Here is a 13,443-nt window from a genome sequence, read left to right as displayed (position 1 = left end):
TTGGAATTGGGGTTGTCCTTCTCCTAGGCTGGGGGCCAGCCAAAGCTGATGAGCCCAGCCTGCCTGCCCAGTTATACTGCTGGGCACTCGGTTGTGCCGTGACATAGCAAACTCAGTAGGAACAGGGACATCACATGAAAGCGTTGTGGGGGGGGGGGAACAGGAGAGGCCACGTCAAGTGACCTCCTGCACGGCAAGCCAAACAGTGAGCCTGGAAAGGAAAGGCTATGGGAGATGCTTCACCTTCCTTAAGTGACTGGGACTCACCTGTCCCCTAAGGAAATGTACTGTGTCTTTAAATGGCAGCACCCCCTTGCCATGCATGAGGTTCATACTGTTACAGTAACTTTTGTCCCCCTGTATGGTTTAAGATTATGGACAACCTGATTAAGCACCCCAAATAGCTGGAAAGGTACCAATACTATGACAGCAATACCCTCCAAGGATGGGAGAGCAAATTGTCACCTCGCCCTCTTGCAGCCAACATTCCTAGAATTGCGATTCTGATCCTATGTAAACAAATTTGATCAGCAGATCACGTTGTCTCCATACTTCATTATCAACAGCAGGATCCTAAATCAAGCACATTACTCCAAGCTCTGACATGACAGGGCATTTTCATGAAGACAGAGAAAAAGGTTCAGGAACATATGAAAAAAAAACATCTGAAGGGTTTCAGTGATTGTTTATTCATTTCCGGAGATGTTTCCTGACCTGCTGAATTCCTTCACCATTTTGTGTGTATTGCTCTGGATTTCCAGCATCTGAGGAATCTCTTGTGTTTTATAGAAATCCCTGGCCAACGTCCACTCAAAATGAAGAGAAGAGGATCTGCCAAGTCATCGAACATTCACATGAAAACAGTGGAAGGGATTCCAACTGCCAAACATCTCAACCATCAAAATGCACCTGCCCTACCTGCAGGAGAGTCCAAAGATCTCTCACTGGACTTCTTTTCGCTGTCACAAAACTGAAGTGTAAGCAATTTAGTCCCGACCCCAAGGGACCTAACATTACTGAAACGTTGAATTGGAACCTGAACACATTACGTTCCCGATAACTGGTACCCAATGAACCAACCTCTCATGATAAACACGAGAAAGTCTGCAGATGCTGGAAATCCAAAACAACTCGCACAAAATGCTGGAGAAAATCAGCAGGTCAGGCAGCATCTATGAAAATGAATAAACAGTCTACGTTTCGGGCCGAGACCCTTCATCAGGACTTCTCATGATGTTTACTTGGATACATTATCGTGTATCCAAGTAGTACCGTGTATTCTTAATAAGAAGTAACTTCTGGCTCAGAGGAAACAAGCCAAGCTCAACAATTGATGTTGAAGAAGCACAATTTGGGCAGGTTCGGGCTGTTTGCCAGCCCTGGTTAGAGTGAAACCTAGACATAATTTGAAGCGTTTATTGACACACAAGCCATCAAAGCTCTGCGCATGCTTCCAGCTCGGCGGCGGCTCCGGCAATGGTCATGCGCAGTGATCAGAAGAACTGGCTTGAACTGCACATGTGCAGCAGCGGAGAGTCATCATGGCGGCGCGTAGCCATGTGCAGGATCCTAATGACAGGAGGCTGCGTCCAATATACGGTAATGGAACTATTCCTTGTTTCGTATGGGCAACATTTGTCCAGTCATATTTCATAATCAAAAGCTAAGCGCCTCCAGTACCGGCTTGCGCTGCTAATTTTACGCATTGACTCATTTTGTTGCTAGGCCGCAGATATGTCCTGGAGCTTGAGTTACACCACACTTGAGAATCCAACCCGTGAACAAATGTTTCTACTGATTGACAGTTCAGGGTTGATGTAAGGTTCACATTTTATTACTGATGTTTTTTTTTAGTGGGTATGTATTTAAGAAAAGTTAATTGGGCCTTTGGACAGCTGTATTCCAGTGTGGTATTTCTACTGGCGCTAGAACCTGTTGATTTCCCCAGCAGGTTGAGATGGGGCTTTCAAAGAATTACTATTTGGTGAAAGTGAAGCAAATGAAATTTTCGGAGTATACCCCAGTAGTTTACATGTTATGCAGACGTCTGTGTCAACTTAACTTGCATTGCAGCGAACAGAGTTTGTCTAGAGCTACATCTTAATGATATTTGGCCTGATGATGTTTTCGGTCACGGAATCCGGTTAGCCGATAGCAGGAGCTCAGTAACTTTTGGGAAACTGCCATACTTAACTGAAGGTAATGCAGAACTAACGCAGTGAACTTAGTATCTTTCTGTTTCAAAATGAAATTGAAATATCTATACAGTTGTATAACGTGACTTCATTTAATTAATGGGTCATTATTTGATAAAGTGGATTGTGTTGACATTTTCATTTCCTTTTAAGCATTTTATACAAATGATCTTTTGTTCTGTTGTTATGTGATTATGTATATTGAGCACTTTATCATCATTACTACTCCAGTTAAGTTATCAAGTGTTCATGAGAATGAGTTGTGTTAATAAATAAATGGATATACAGGTATACAGGTTGAGTACCCTTGCTTGAAATGTTTGGGGCTGGAAGAGTTTTGGATTTTGGAATATAAAGTGTGTTAGCTTGGGGTTGCCCATCATTTCCAACTCTGAATTTATGTGCTACTGGTAAGCAGACTTTCTCTTTCACTTGTTCATGTACTTAATAGTAAAAATAATTACGTACCATTAATATAAAGAAAATTATGATGTGTGCAGGGTAACAAAAGCAGCACAGCAGCATCAGGAGAATACCTGAATCAGCTGTTGGACAACAACAAACAGTGGCAGGCTTTCAGTCTCCCTACTATGGCATGCTTTGTTTAGAAGATTACAGTACACTGTATTAGTATTTTTCTCGTCTAAGGTAGAAAAACAATCAGTAGTGTAGACTTGATCTGGTGTTAGATTTTCATCAATGATGCTTTAAAAATTTAATGCTGTTATGTAAGGTATGAAAACAATCAGCATCACAGACTGGTTCTGGTACTAGATTTTTGTCATCAGATACTTTAAGAATTTAATACTGTGCCTTTTCTTAAATTTCTGCAACCAGCCTGCTGATATTCTGAATTACCTTCAATTTTCATTTTGCGTGATAGATCTTTGCTTGTTTCATGATCAGCATACTGATAAGCGACATATGTTCACTCCCATGCTGACGGCACGTGATTGAGATCTTCATTTTTCACCTTGTGCAATGTTTTTCTATTTTTCCTTGACTTCTGTTTATTACATATGTGAGGTCGCTTCTCAGAATTGTCTGTGGTGTACAGAGACCTACACATCACCTGGGAACCTTCCCAGCATTTTGTGGTATTTTCTACTTCCTTTGAGAGTCGCGTCAGTGCTGAAAAAAATATGGATTTCTGAGGTTTTTGGATTTTGGAATTTCTGTTAAGGGGTACTCAAACTGTCATGATCTAACATTGATGGATAAATCCTAAATTGGAAAGTTAACGAATTGGCTGCTGAAAGTGTATATTAAGAAAATTGAATATTCTTATAATTGCTAGTAACTAGTGATTTTTGCTAAATTATTAATGTATACAAATTCCACATCTGTTGTTGTGGTTTTGGAAATCGTGTCTCTGAACTTTTCGTCCACATCGCTGTTACTAGATCAGTAGTTTAATTGCTGCACCATTACTATTCACTTTAGCAGAGGTGACATGTGATTTCAGCATAACAAAAAGGCTGAACCTGAAGCAGAAGGGAACATTTCAAAGCTCAAAGTAAATTTATTATCAAAGTACACATATGTCACAATATGCATGAGATTCATTTTCTTGCAGGCATTCACAGTAAATACAAAGAAACAACATAATCAATGAAAACTGCTCACAACCAATGTGCAAAAGATAAACTATGCAAATAAAAAAGACAGGTAAATAAGTTAGCACACACAAAATGCTGGTGGAACACAGCAGGCCAGGCAGCATCTATAGGGAGAAGTACAGTCGACATTTTGGGCCAAGACCTGTCCTGACGAAGGGTCTCGGCCCAAAACATCAACTGTACTTCTTCCTATAGATGCTACTTGGCCTGCTGCGTTCCACCAGCATTTTGTGTGTGCTTGCTTGAATTTCCAGCATCTGCAGATTTCCTTGTGTCTCTGTAGTTAAATAAGTTATATAGAGAATGTTATAGAATCCTTGGTTGTGGAATCAGTTCAGTGTTGGGGTGAGTGAGGTTATCTCCTTTGGTTCAGTAGCTTGATGGTTGGGGAGTAATAACCGTTTCTGAACCTGCAGGTGCAGGACCTCAGGCTCTGTACCTCCTTGCTAATAACAGCAGTGAGAAGAGAGCATGGGCTGGTTGATGGTGGTGCATGTTGATGGATGCAGCTTTCCAGTGCTTAGTGTAGATGTGCTCAGTGGTGGGGAGGGCATTGCCCGTAATGGACTGGGCTGCATCCACACTTTTTGTAGGCTTTTCTGTTCAAGGGCATTGGACAGACTGTGATGCAACCAGTCAATGTACTGTCCACCACATGTTTATAGAAGTTTTAGATGAAATCCTAAATCTTTGCAGGCTTCTAAGAAAGTAAAGATACTGCTTTTGTACTTGCTGGACCCAGGGCAGATCCTCTGAATTGATAACACTGAGGAATTTAAACCCTCTTCATCTCTGATCCCCAGATGAGAGCAGGTTCATGGAGTTCTGGTTTCCTCCTCCTATGGTCAATAATCAGTTCTTTGGTTCTGTTGATGTTGAGTAAGAGGTTGTTGTGGCACCATTCAGTTAGATTTTGTCTCCTTCCTATCTGCTGATTCGTCACCACTTTTGATTCTGACAGCAATAGCGGTGTCATCAGCAAACTTAAATATGGTATTGGAGCTGTGCTTGGCCTCACCGTACAAAGTGAGTAGAGCGGGGGGGGGTAAGCACACAGACTTGTGGTGATGGAGATTGTGGAGGAGATGTTGTTGCCAAGCTAAACTGACTGGGGTTTGCAAATGAGGAAAGTGAGGTATTGAGGACTAGGTCTGCAGCTTATTGATTGGTTTTCAGGGGATGATGATGGTGTTGAATGCAGAGCTGTAGTCAGTGAAGTGCATCCTGATGTATGCATCTTCACTGTGCAGATGTCCCAGGGTTGAGTGAAGAGCTAATAAAACGGCATCTGCTGTTGACCTGTTGAGACGGTAGGCAAACTGGAGCAGGCCCAAGTCGCTCCTCAGGCAGGAGTTGATGTGTTTCATCAAACTGTCAAAGCATTTCATCGCCATAGATGTAAATGCTACTGGACAATAGTCATTGAGGCAGGTTACTGTGTTCTTCTTGAACACTGGTATAATTGAAGTCTGCTTGAAACAGGTAGATACCTCAGATTGCCAAAGTGAGAAGTTAAAGATCTCAGTGAATGCTCCAGGCAGTTGATCAGCACAGGTCTGTAGTACCCAGCCAGATACCCAATCTGGTCTGGATGCTTTCTGTGGATTCACCTTCCTGAAGGATACTCTCTCGTCAATCTCAGACTGAAAGCGTTTGGTTGTGAAGGTGCCTCCATGTTTTGTCAGTCAAAGCGAGGATAAAAGATATCGAGCTCATCTGGGAGTGAAACCTTGTTGTCACATATGTCACTTGGTTTTACTTGGTAGGAGATGCCTTGCCATTCAAGCCCTGCTACAGCTGCTGAGCATCTTTCTATAATTCACATTTGTTCCAGAATTGTCACTTTGCATATGAGGTGGCTTTCATGAGGATATGTCTGAACCTCTTGAATCTAGGTGGCCAAACCTGTACGCCACTGATCTGTTACCCTCAGCAGATTGGGAACCTCTTGGTTCATCCAAGGCTTCTGGTTGGGAAAGACTGAATGATTTGTGGAGACACACTCATCCACGACTTTATAAAGTTCGTGACAGGTTCAGATTCGTGTCATATTTGTTCAGATCCTCTGAGTCCTTGAACATGTAGCAGTGCACCAACTCAAAGCATTCCTGCAGCTGCTCCTCTGCCTGCCGTGACCACCTCTTTGTTGTTCATTCCTCTGGAGCTTTGCTGTTCAGCTGCTGCCTGTATGCAGGTAGGAGGAGGACAGTCTTAGACATTTAGATTAGATTAGATTGTGAAGACACTCAGTCCTCGTTTATTGTCATTTAGTAATGCATGCATTAAGAAATGATACAGTGTTTCTCCAGTATGATATCACATAAACACAAGACAGACCAAGAGTAACTGACAAAAAACACTTAATTATGATTTGTCTGTATGTGCAGTCTAAAGATGTGAAATTTGTGAACACTTTTCAGTAAAGTCTTCTGTCACAAATAATGATTATTGCCAGTTTGGTACATAAAGGAATAGAATGAAATCTTGTCATTTGGATGAATAGAATTATTGCTGCTTTGAAATGTCAAAAAGTAGCCGTGGATACCTGGTATTTTGCTGCATCTTAGTTTCCCTGATGCTTAAAGGAAACTCAACATCTTAAAAGAGTGACTGACACTCTTTGGATGTAATTTGCCTCATTTCATTTCTAGCTATCCTCAGCACCCTGCCTGCCATTCTACCACTGCCACTGTGTTGTTATTCTTTGAGCCTCATTGAACAATCCCAGTAAGCTGAAAACTCCATTTGAAGGAAGGTGGGAGTTGGAAAATTGGAAAATATAGCCCATTGTAGGAGCCATGTATCTGTATTGCATGTTTATTATTGTAACTACCGGTAGTCACAATAGTGGGGGTGTAGTAAAAACGAAAAGCAAGTTGTGTATTCTTGCTTATTTCATGGCAGTTTGTAGTTTGAGACTGGCAGAGGTCATGTATCTACACTGACCACTTAATATTGTTTCAAGATTGTATGTTTGCTAATTGCTAATAAAGGGTTGAATAAAGAATTTGACTCTTTGGAGCAGTCATTTCATTAGAGTTGGAGGCTGCATCATACAAGTATAACAACCCTGTAGCGATTGTAGGCTAGTGGCAATTATTTTGATTTTGAATTAGTTTTTGCTGTGACACCCAGTTCACCAGTAAGGAAAATTATATTTCAATAACTGTGTCACAAAATCCTACAATGATTGGACAACCAGCATGAATTAATTATAAGGACTTCTTTCACACGTACATGGGGTGATTGATAAGTTTGTGGCCTAAGGTAGAAGGAGATGAGTTATACAGCTCTCGTTACATGTACATGCAGTTCAACTCTGAGTGATTATGCAGGAAGTTTGAAGTTAATAAATCATCTCCTACCTTGGGCCACAAACTTTTCTATCATCCCTAGTATATTAGTTTTATTGAAGAAAGAATTGTCTGGGTAACTAAGGGGAAAACCAATAGATTTTTAGAAGGAAATTAGGTAAGATTCCTTACAGAGAAGGTTGCACATTATCAAGGAAAAAGGATTCATTAAAGTTCAGGAAAAATGTAGGAATAAATGATCAGATAACCAGTTGATGCTGCTCAGGATCTGCAAGATTCAGACCTGGGCTCTAAGTTATTTACAATATATTGATGAACTAATAAAGATATCAAATATAATAGACCTACTTTTGCTGATGTTAGCTGAAAAGCAAAGTGAGATCAACATGGTAGCATGACGATTGGCGTAATGCTATTATGGTGCCAGTGACCCAGGATCAATTCCGGCACTGTCTCTAGGTTCTCCCCATGACCGCTTCAGTTTCCTCCGATGACCGATGGATTGGCAGGTTAAATGGTCATATGGGTGTAATTAGGTGGTGCAAGCTTGTTGGGCTTGAAGAACCTTTTACCGTGCTGTATCTCGACATACAAGTGGATGTAGACAGGTGAATTGACTGTACAACATTGAATTATAATTCAGAAAAGGCTGAGGTTGTTCCATTTTTATTTGAAAGAATAGAATTGTTTAAAAAACAAAGTATAGTGTACGTTGGGGTACACGAGGCTCATATTCAAGATCAGTTAGCAGTTAGAAAGATCAGTATCATGTCAACCATGGCACAGGGTACTTGGAAAAGGTCCAATAGCCATGCTTACATTTGTATGAGGTTTTCATACTGGACTACAGTTTTGGTCTCTCCACTAAGAAGGGATGAATTTGCTTTAGAAGCAGACTGAGTAAATTGATTCTTGGGAATAAGTGTTTCTTCAGAGAAGTAGTTGAATAAGGTTGTCCTTTGTTCACTAAAGTTTTGAAAAATATGGGAATTTTCTTCATGCAAGATTTTGATATGATCTAATGAATTTCAAACGTAATTCTTGCTCATAATAAAGTGAATGGAAGACACAAGTCAATGATTCTTTGGTACTGGAATGATGAGCTTAGAAATTTGAAGACAAACCAATGGAAAACAAGATATTCTGATCCAGGAATGGGGTGTCACATTGCTCTCTCATTTCCCCTTCTATATCCCATCGATCTACAGTTAAAATGACCTATATTGGGATGATTCCACATTAATACTAGGATTTCTATGAAAAGCATTTCTTGATAGGCTCAAAATCTTAAAGGGAGTTGCTTTAATTTTTTTGACAGCTGACTTGCCTAATGTGCTCTCAGAAAGTAATAAATCTGTGGATTTTTAAAAATATTCTTAGCTCTTTCTTCATTCTGTTCCTTTCACATATCTGACACCAAACTTTAGAGTTCTATTGTTCCATAGTTTGGGAAACCTTTTTCTTTGTATTATGTGTTTGATTTTTGGGGAGGCCTATAGAGGTCCCACAGTAACCATGTAAGTGTGAGATTGTTAATTTTTTCATTAATCTTCAACAAAATGTGGGGGCTGTTTGTTTTCTGGGAAACCTAGGTTGTTACTAGTGCAATACACAAAAGGCTGGTGGAATTCAACAAATCAGGCAGCATCAGTGGATGGATATAAACAGTCAATGTTTTGGGCTGAGACCCTTTATCAGCCTTGACTTGTTGAGTTTTTCCAACATTGTGTGTGTGTGTTACTCAAGATTTCCAGCATCTGCAGAATCTTTTGTGTTTACCATTAGATGCTATATTGCAACATAATAAATCAGACATACATTAATTCTGTAAGAACGCACGGTTTGTTAAGAAGGAGGGATGATTAGTATGTTTGCAGATGATAGGAAAATTGGTGGTGTTAAGAGTAATGAAGAATTGGTTCAAGTCTACAGCAGGATATGTGGATCAGAGGCAAATTGGGTTGAGCTTTGGAAGGTGGAATTTAATGCTGACAAATGCAAGGTTATGTATTTTGGGATATCAAAGCAAGATAGTACTGTTGATGGTAGGACACTATGGAATATTGATGAACATTGAACATTCGAACTGGAGGTCCATGAACCAGTCCTCATTAGGGGATCAGAGATGGAGAAGGTTAATAACTTTAAATTCCTGAGTGTCATCATTTCAGACGACCTGTCCTGGGCCCTGCACATATTATGAAAAAATGCATGGTAGCTTCTGTACTTAGGAGTTTGCAAATTTTTGGCATGTATCTAAGAGTTTGACAAACTTCTTTAGATATTTGGTAGTGGGTATATTGATTGGTTGCATTGCAGCTTGGTAAATTATGAAAAAATGCATGGCAGCTTCTGTATTTAGGAGTTTGCAAATTTTTGGCATGTATCTAAGAGTTTGACAAACTTCTTTAGATATTTGGTAGTGGGTATATTGATTGGTTGCATTGCAGCTTGGTAAAGAAACTGCACATTCTATCCATTCCCATGTTGGCATCCTGGATTATTATTATTATTATTATTATTATGTATACCCAAGTTACCTTTAATTGACTGACTAATAAGACTCCAGGCACTCATTAATAGCTATCATCATATTTTCATATTTAGCGCTTACAAAAAGTATTCATCTGCATTGGAAGCTTTCATGTTTTATTGTTTTACAACATTGAATCACAGTGGATTTAATTTGGCTTTTTTGACACTAATCAACAGAAAAGACTGTATCAAAGTGAAACAGATCTCTTCAAAGTGATCTTATGCAATCAATTTGTTTCATATTTGTAATTAATTAAGTATTCACACCCTTCAAGACAGTATTTAGTAGATGCACCCTTGGCAGCAATTACAGCCTGCAGTCCGTGGATAGGTCTCTATCAGCTTTGTACATCAGGACACTGCAATTTTTCCCCATTCTTCTTTACAAAACTGCTCAAGCTCTGTCAGATTGCATGGGGATCATGAGTGAACAGCCCTTTTCAAGTCCAGCAACAAATTCTCAATTTGATTCAGGTCTGGACTCTGACTTGGCCATTCCAGGATATTAACTTTGTTGTTTTTAAGGCATTCCTGTGTAGCTTTAGCTTTATGCTTGGGGGTCATTGTCTTTTCAAATCTTCTCCCAAGTCGCAGTTCTCTTGTAGAGTGCATCATCAGGTTTTCCTCAAGGATTTTTTCCTTGTATTTTGCAGCATTAATTTTACCTCCTACCTTCACAAGTTTTCCAGGGCCTGCTGCAGTGAATCATCCCTACAGCATGATGCAGCCATCACCATTCTTCACATTAGGGATGGTGTATTTTTGATGATATGCAGTGTTGACTTACACCGAACATAGTGTTTAGCTTAATGGCCAAAAAGTTCAATTATTTTGGTTTCGTCAGACCATAGAACCTTCTTCCAGCTGACTTTGGAGTCTCTCACATGCCTTCTGGGAAACTAGCCCAGATTTCATGAGAGTTTTTTTCAACAGTGGTGTTCTCTTTGTTGTTCTCTCATAAAGCTTCAACTGGTAAAGCACCCGGGCAACAGTTCTATGCACAGTCTCTCCCATCTCAGCCACTGAAGCTTGTACCTCTTTTGGAGTTGACATAGGCCTCTTGATGGCTTCTTTCACTAGTTTCCTTGCATGGTCATTCTGCTTTTGAGGATGGCCTGGTCTAGGCAGATTGACAGCTGTGTCATATTCTTCCTATTTTTTGACTTATTCAGTGACTCAGAAATTTTCTTGTATCTATCTCTGAACTTGTGTTTGCCAATAACCTTTTTGCAGAGTTTCTTCATTGTGTAGTTTTTGTTAGTATACTGACTCACCAGCATGTGGATCTTCCAGATCCAGGTGTATTTTTTTCCACAATCAATTGAAACGCCTTGACTGCATACAGGTGATCTCTGTTTAATTATGCGACTTCTAAAAGCAGTGATGATTACAGAGGAGTGAATGCTTATACAATCAATTCGATTGTGTTTTATATTTGTAATTAATTTGGATCACTTTGTAGAGACCTACTTTCACTTCGACACAAAAGTCTTTTTTTTCTATTGATCAGTTTCAAAAAAGCCAAATTAAATCCACTGTGATTCATTGTGGTAAAACAATAAAACATGAAAACTTCAAAGGGGTGTGAACGCTTTTTATAGGCACTGTATGAACCCATGATGCAGGAAGCACAGAACTGGTTTGTGAGATGTGTCATGAACATTATTGTACAGTGACTCAAGTAGCATATATTTAGTTGAGAGAACACCTGTTAAGAATTCCCACTATCAGCAAAGTGATCCTGTACAGAAACAAGATATTGAAAAGAACTAGGGTTTAATTAAAAGTACATTTTATCATAGACTGACAGGAAAGCCCTTCCTGTTCCCCCAGTTCTTTTGCCTTGTACCTTAAACTTGTTTCTTCTGGTTACCACAAGAAACCTCCTCACTTACCTCAATAAAACCCTGTCTAATTTTGAATAGTTCTGTCATTTCTTCATGTTATTTGCTTCAAGGAGAGTAATTTTCTTGGTCTTTGTTTTCCATGCTTAACTTAAACTTTGCAAATATGGAACTTTAAAATGGTACTATCTCACTTGACTATCGCACTGATGTGCAAGTCCAGGGGACCTTATCAATTTCTGCCTTCTACCTGTTTCTATTCCCTTCCGTAGATGTGTAGTGGGGAGTACATTGGCTGCAACACAGCCCGGTATGGAAACACCAGTGCCTCAAACAGAAGATCCAATGAAAAGTAATGGATATGACCCAATCCATCATGGGTGAAGCCCTCCCGACCATTGAGCACATCTACATGGAGCGTTGTTGCAGCAAAGTAGCATCCATCATCAGGGACCCCCACCACTCAGGATATGCTGTCTTCTCACTGCTGCCATCAGGAAGAAGGTTCAGGAGCCTCAGGACTCGCACCACCAGTTTCAGCAGCAGTTAGTACTGCTCAGCCATCAGGCTCCTGAACTTCACTTGCCCCATCACTGAATTGTTTCCACAACCTATGGACTGCCTTCAAGGATGCTTCATCTCATGTTCTCAATATATGTTGCTTTTTTATTTATTATTAATGTTGCTAAGATTTGATAGGCTGTGCTTGTTTTCCCTGGAGCAAAAGAGGCTCAAAGTTTAAAGTAAATTTATTATCAAAGTCCATTACCATACAATGCCTTGAGATACATTTTCTTGCAGGCATTCACAGAAAAATAGAAATAAAATGTTATGAGAAACTAGATAAATAGGCCAAGACTGTGGTAATAAAAGTAAACAAGAACATGTTATATAGAGTCCTTGAAAGTGAGACTCTATGTTGTAGAGCCAGGTCAGAGTAGCAGTGAATGAAGTTATCCATGCTGGTTTAGGAGCCTGTGGATTGTGCAGTGATAACTGTTGCTGAACCTGGTGGTGTGAGACCTCTTGCCCAATGGTAGTAGTGAGAAAACGGCATGGGCTGGATAGATGCTGCTTTCTCGTGGCAGCACTCCATATGAACGTACTTCATTGTAGGAGACTTTGCCAGTAATGGACTTTCCGTAGCCTTTTCTGTTCCTGGGTATTCCTTTTTTCATGCAATGCTGTGATGCAACCAGACAGGATACTCTCCACTTTCCTGCTGTAAAAGTTGTTCAAAGATTTTGATGACATGCTGAGGTGCTGTCCCACCTTGAAATGACACTTATTTGCTTGGCCCAGGACAGATCCATTGATATGTTAACACCAAGGAATTTAATTCTACTGACCCTCTCCATCAACATTCTCCTAATGTGGACTGGCTCATGGACCACCGGCTCTTTCTTTCAGCAGTCAATAATCAGTTCTTTGGCTTTGAATGAGAGATTGTTATGGTACCACTGAGTCAGATTTTCTAATGTCCCTGCTATATGGTAATACCTTAGATTTCACCAACAGCAGTGGTATAATCAGCAAACCTAATTATGGCATTGGAGCTGATTTAGCTTTGCAATCGTAAGTATAGAGTGACTACAGCAGGGAGCTAAGCACACAGCCTTGTGGTGCACCTGTGCTGTTGGTGAGAGTGGAGGAGATGGAGCCTGCAAGTAAGGAAACAGAGGATCCAATTACAGGGAGATGCGGTGGCCCAGGTCTTGGAGATTAATGATGAGTTTCAGGGGATGATGGTGTTGACCTCAACTGTGCCTTTACTGTACTGATGTTTCAGGGTTGAGTGAAGAGCCAATGAAATGGCATTGACCTTCTGAAGTGGCAGGCAAATTGGATTGTATCCAGGTTGGTCCTCAGGCAGAAGCTGATATGCTTCCTGATCATCCCCTCAAAGCACTTCATCACTGTGGATATGAGTGCTCCA

At 40.3% G+C, this 13,443-nt stretch overlaps 1 protein-coding gene across 2 annotated transcripts in view; it reads left to right on the top strand.

The window, feature by feature from the left end:
• The first annotated feature begins 1,516 nt into the window (after positions 1 to 1,516).
• Positions 1,517 to 13,443, top strand: part of naa25 (N-alpha-acetyltransferase 25, NatB auxiliary subunit) — an 80,969-nt gene continuing 69,042 nt past the window's right edge. For both annotated transcript variants that reach the window (XM_059987973.1, XM_059987974.1), the window contains exon 1: positions 1,517 to 1,599. In XM_059987973.1, the coding sequence (XP_059843956.1) occupies positions 1,542 to 1,599 (58 nt within the window). In that variant the 5' untranslated portion in view covers positions 1,517 to 1,541. The remainder of the gene's footprint in view (positions 1,600 to 13,443) is intronic.

This window comes from Hypanus sabinus, chromosome 13, assembly GCF_030144855.1.
Source record: "Hypanus sabinus isolate sHypSab1 chromosome 13, sHypSab1.hap1, whole genome shotgun sequence".
In the NCBI taxonomy this organism is placed as follows: Eukaryota; Metazoa; Chordata; class Chondrichthyes; order Myliobatiformes; family Dasyatidae; genus Hypanus; species Hypanus sabinus.
This window is presented reverse-complemented; position numbering and strand designations above follow the sequence as displayed.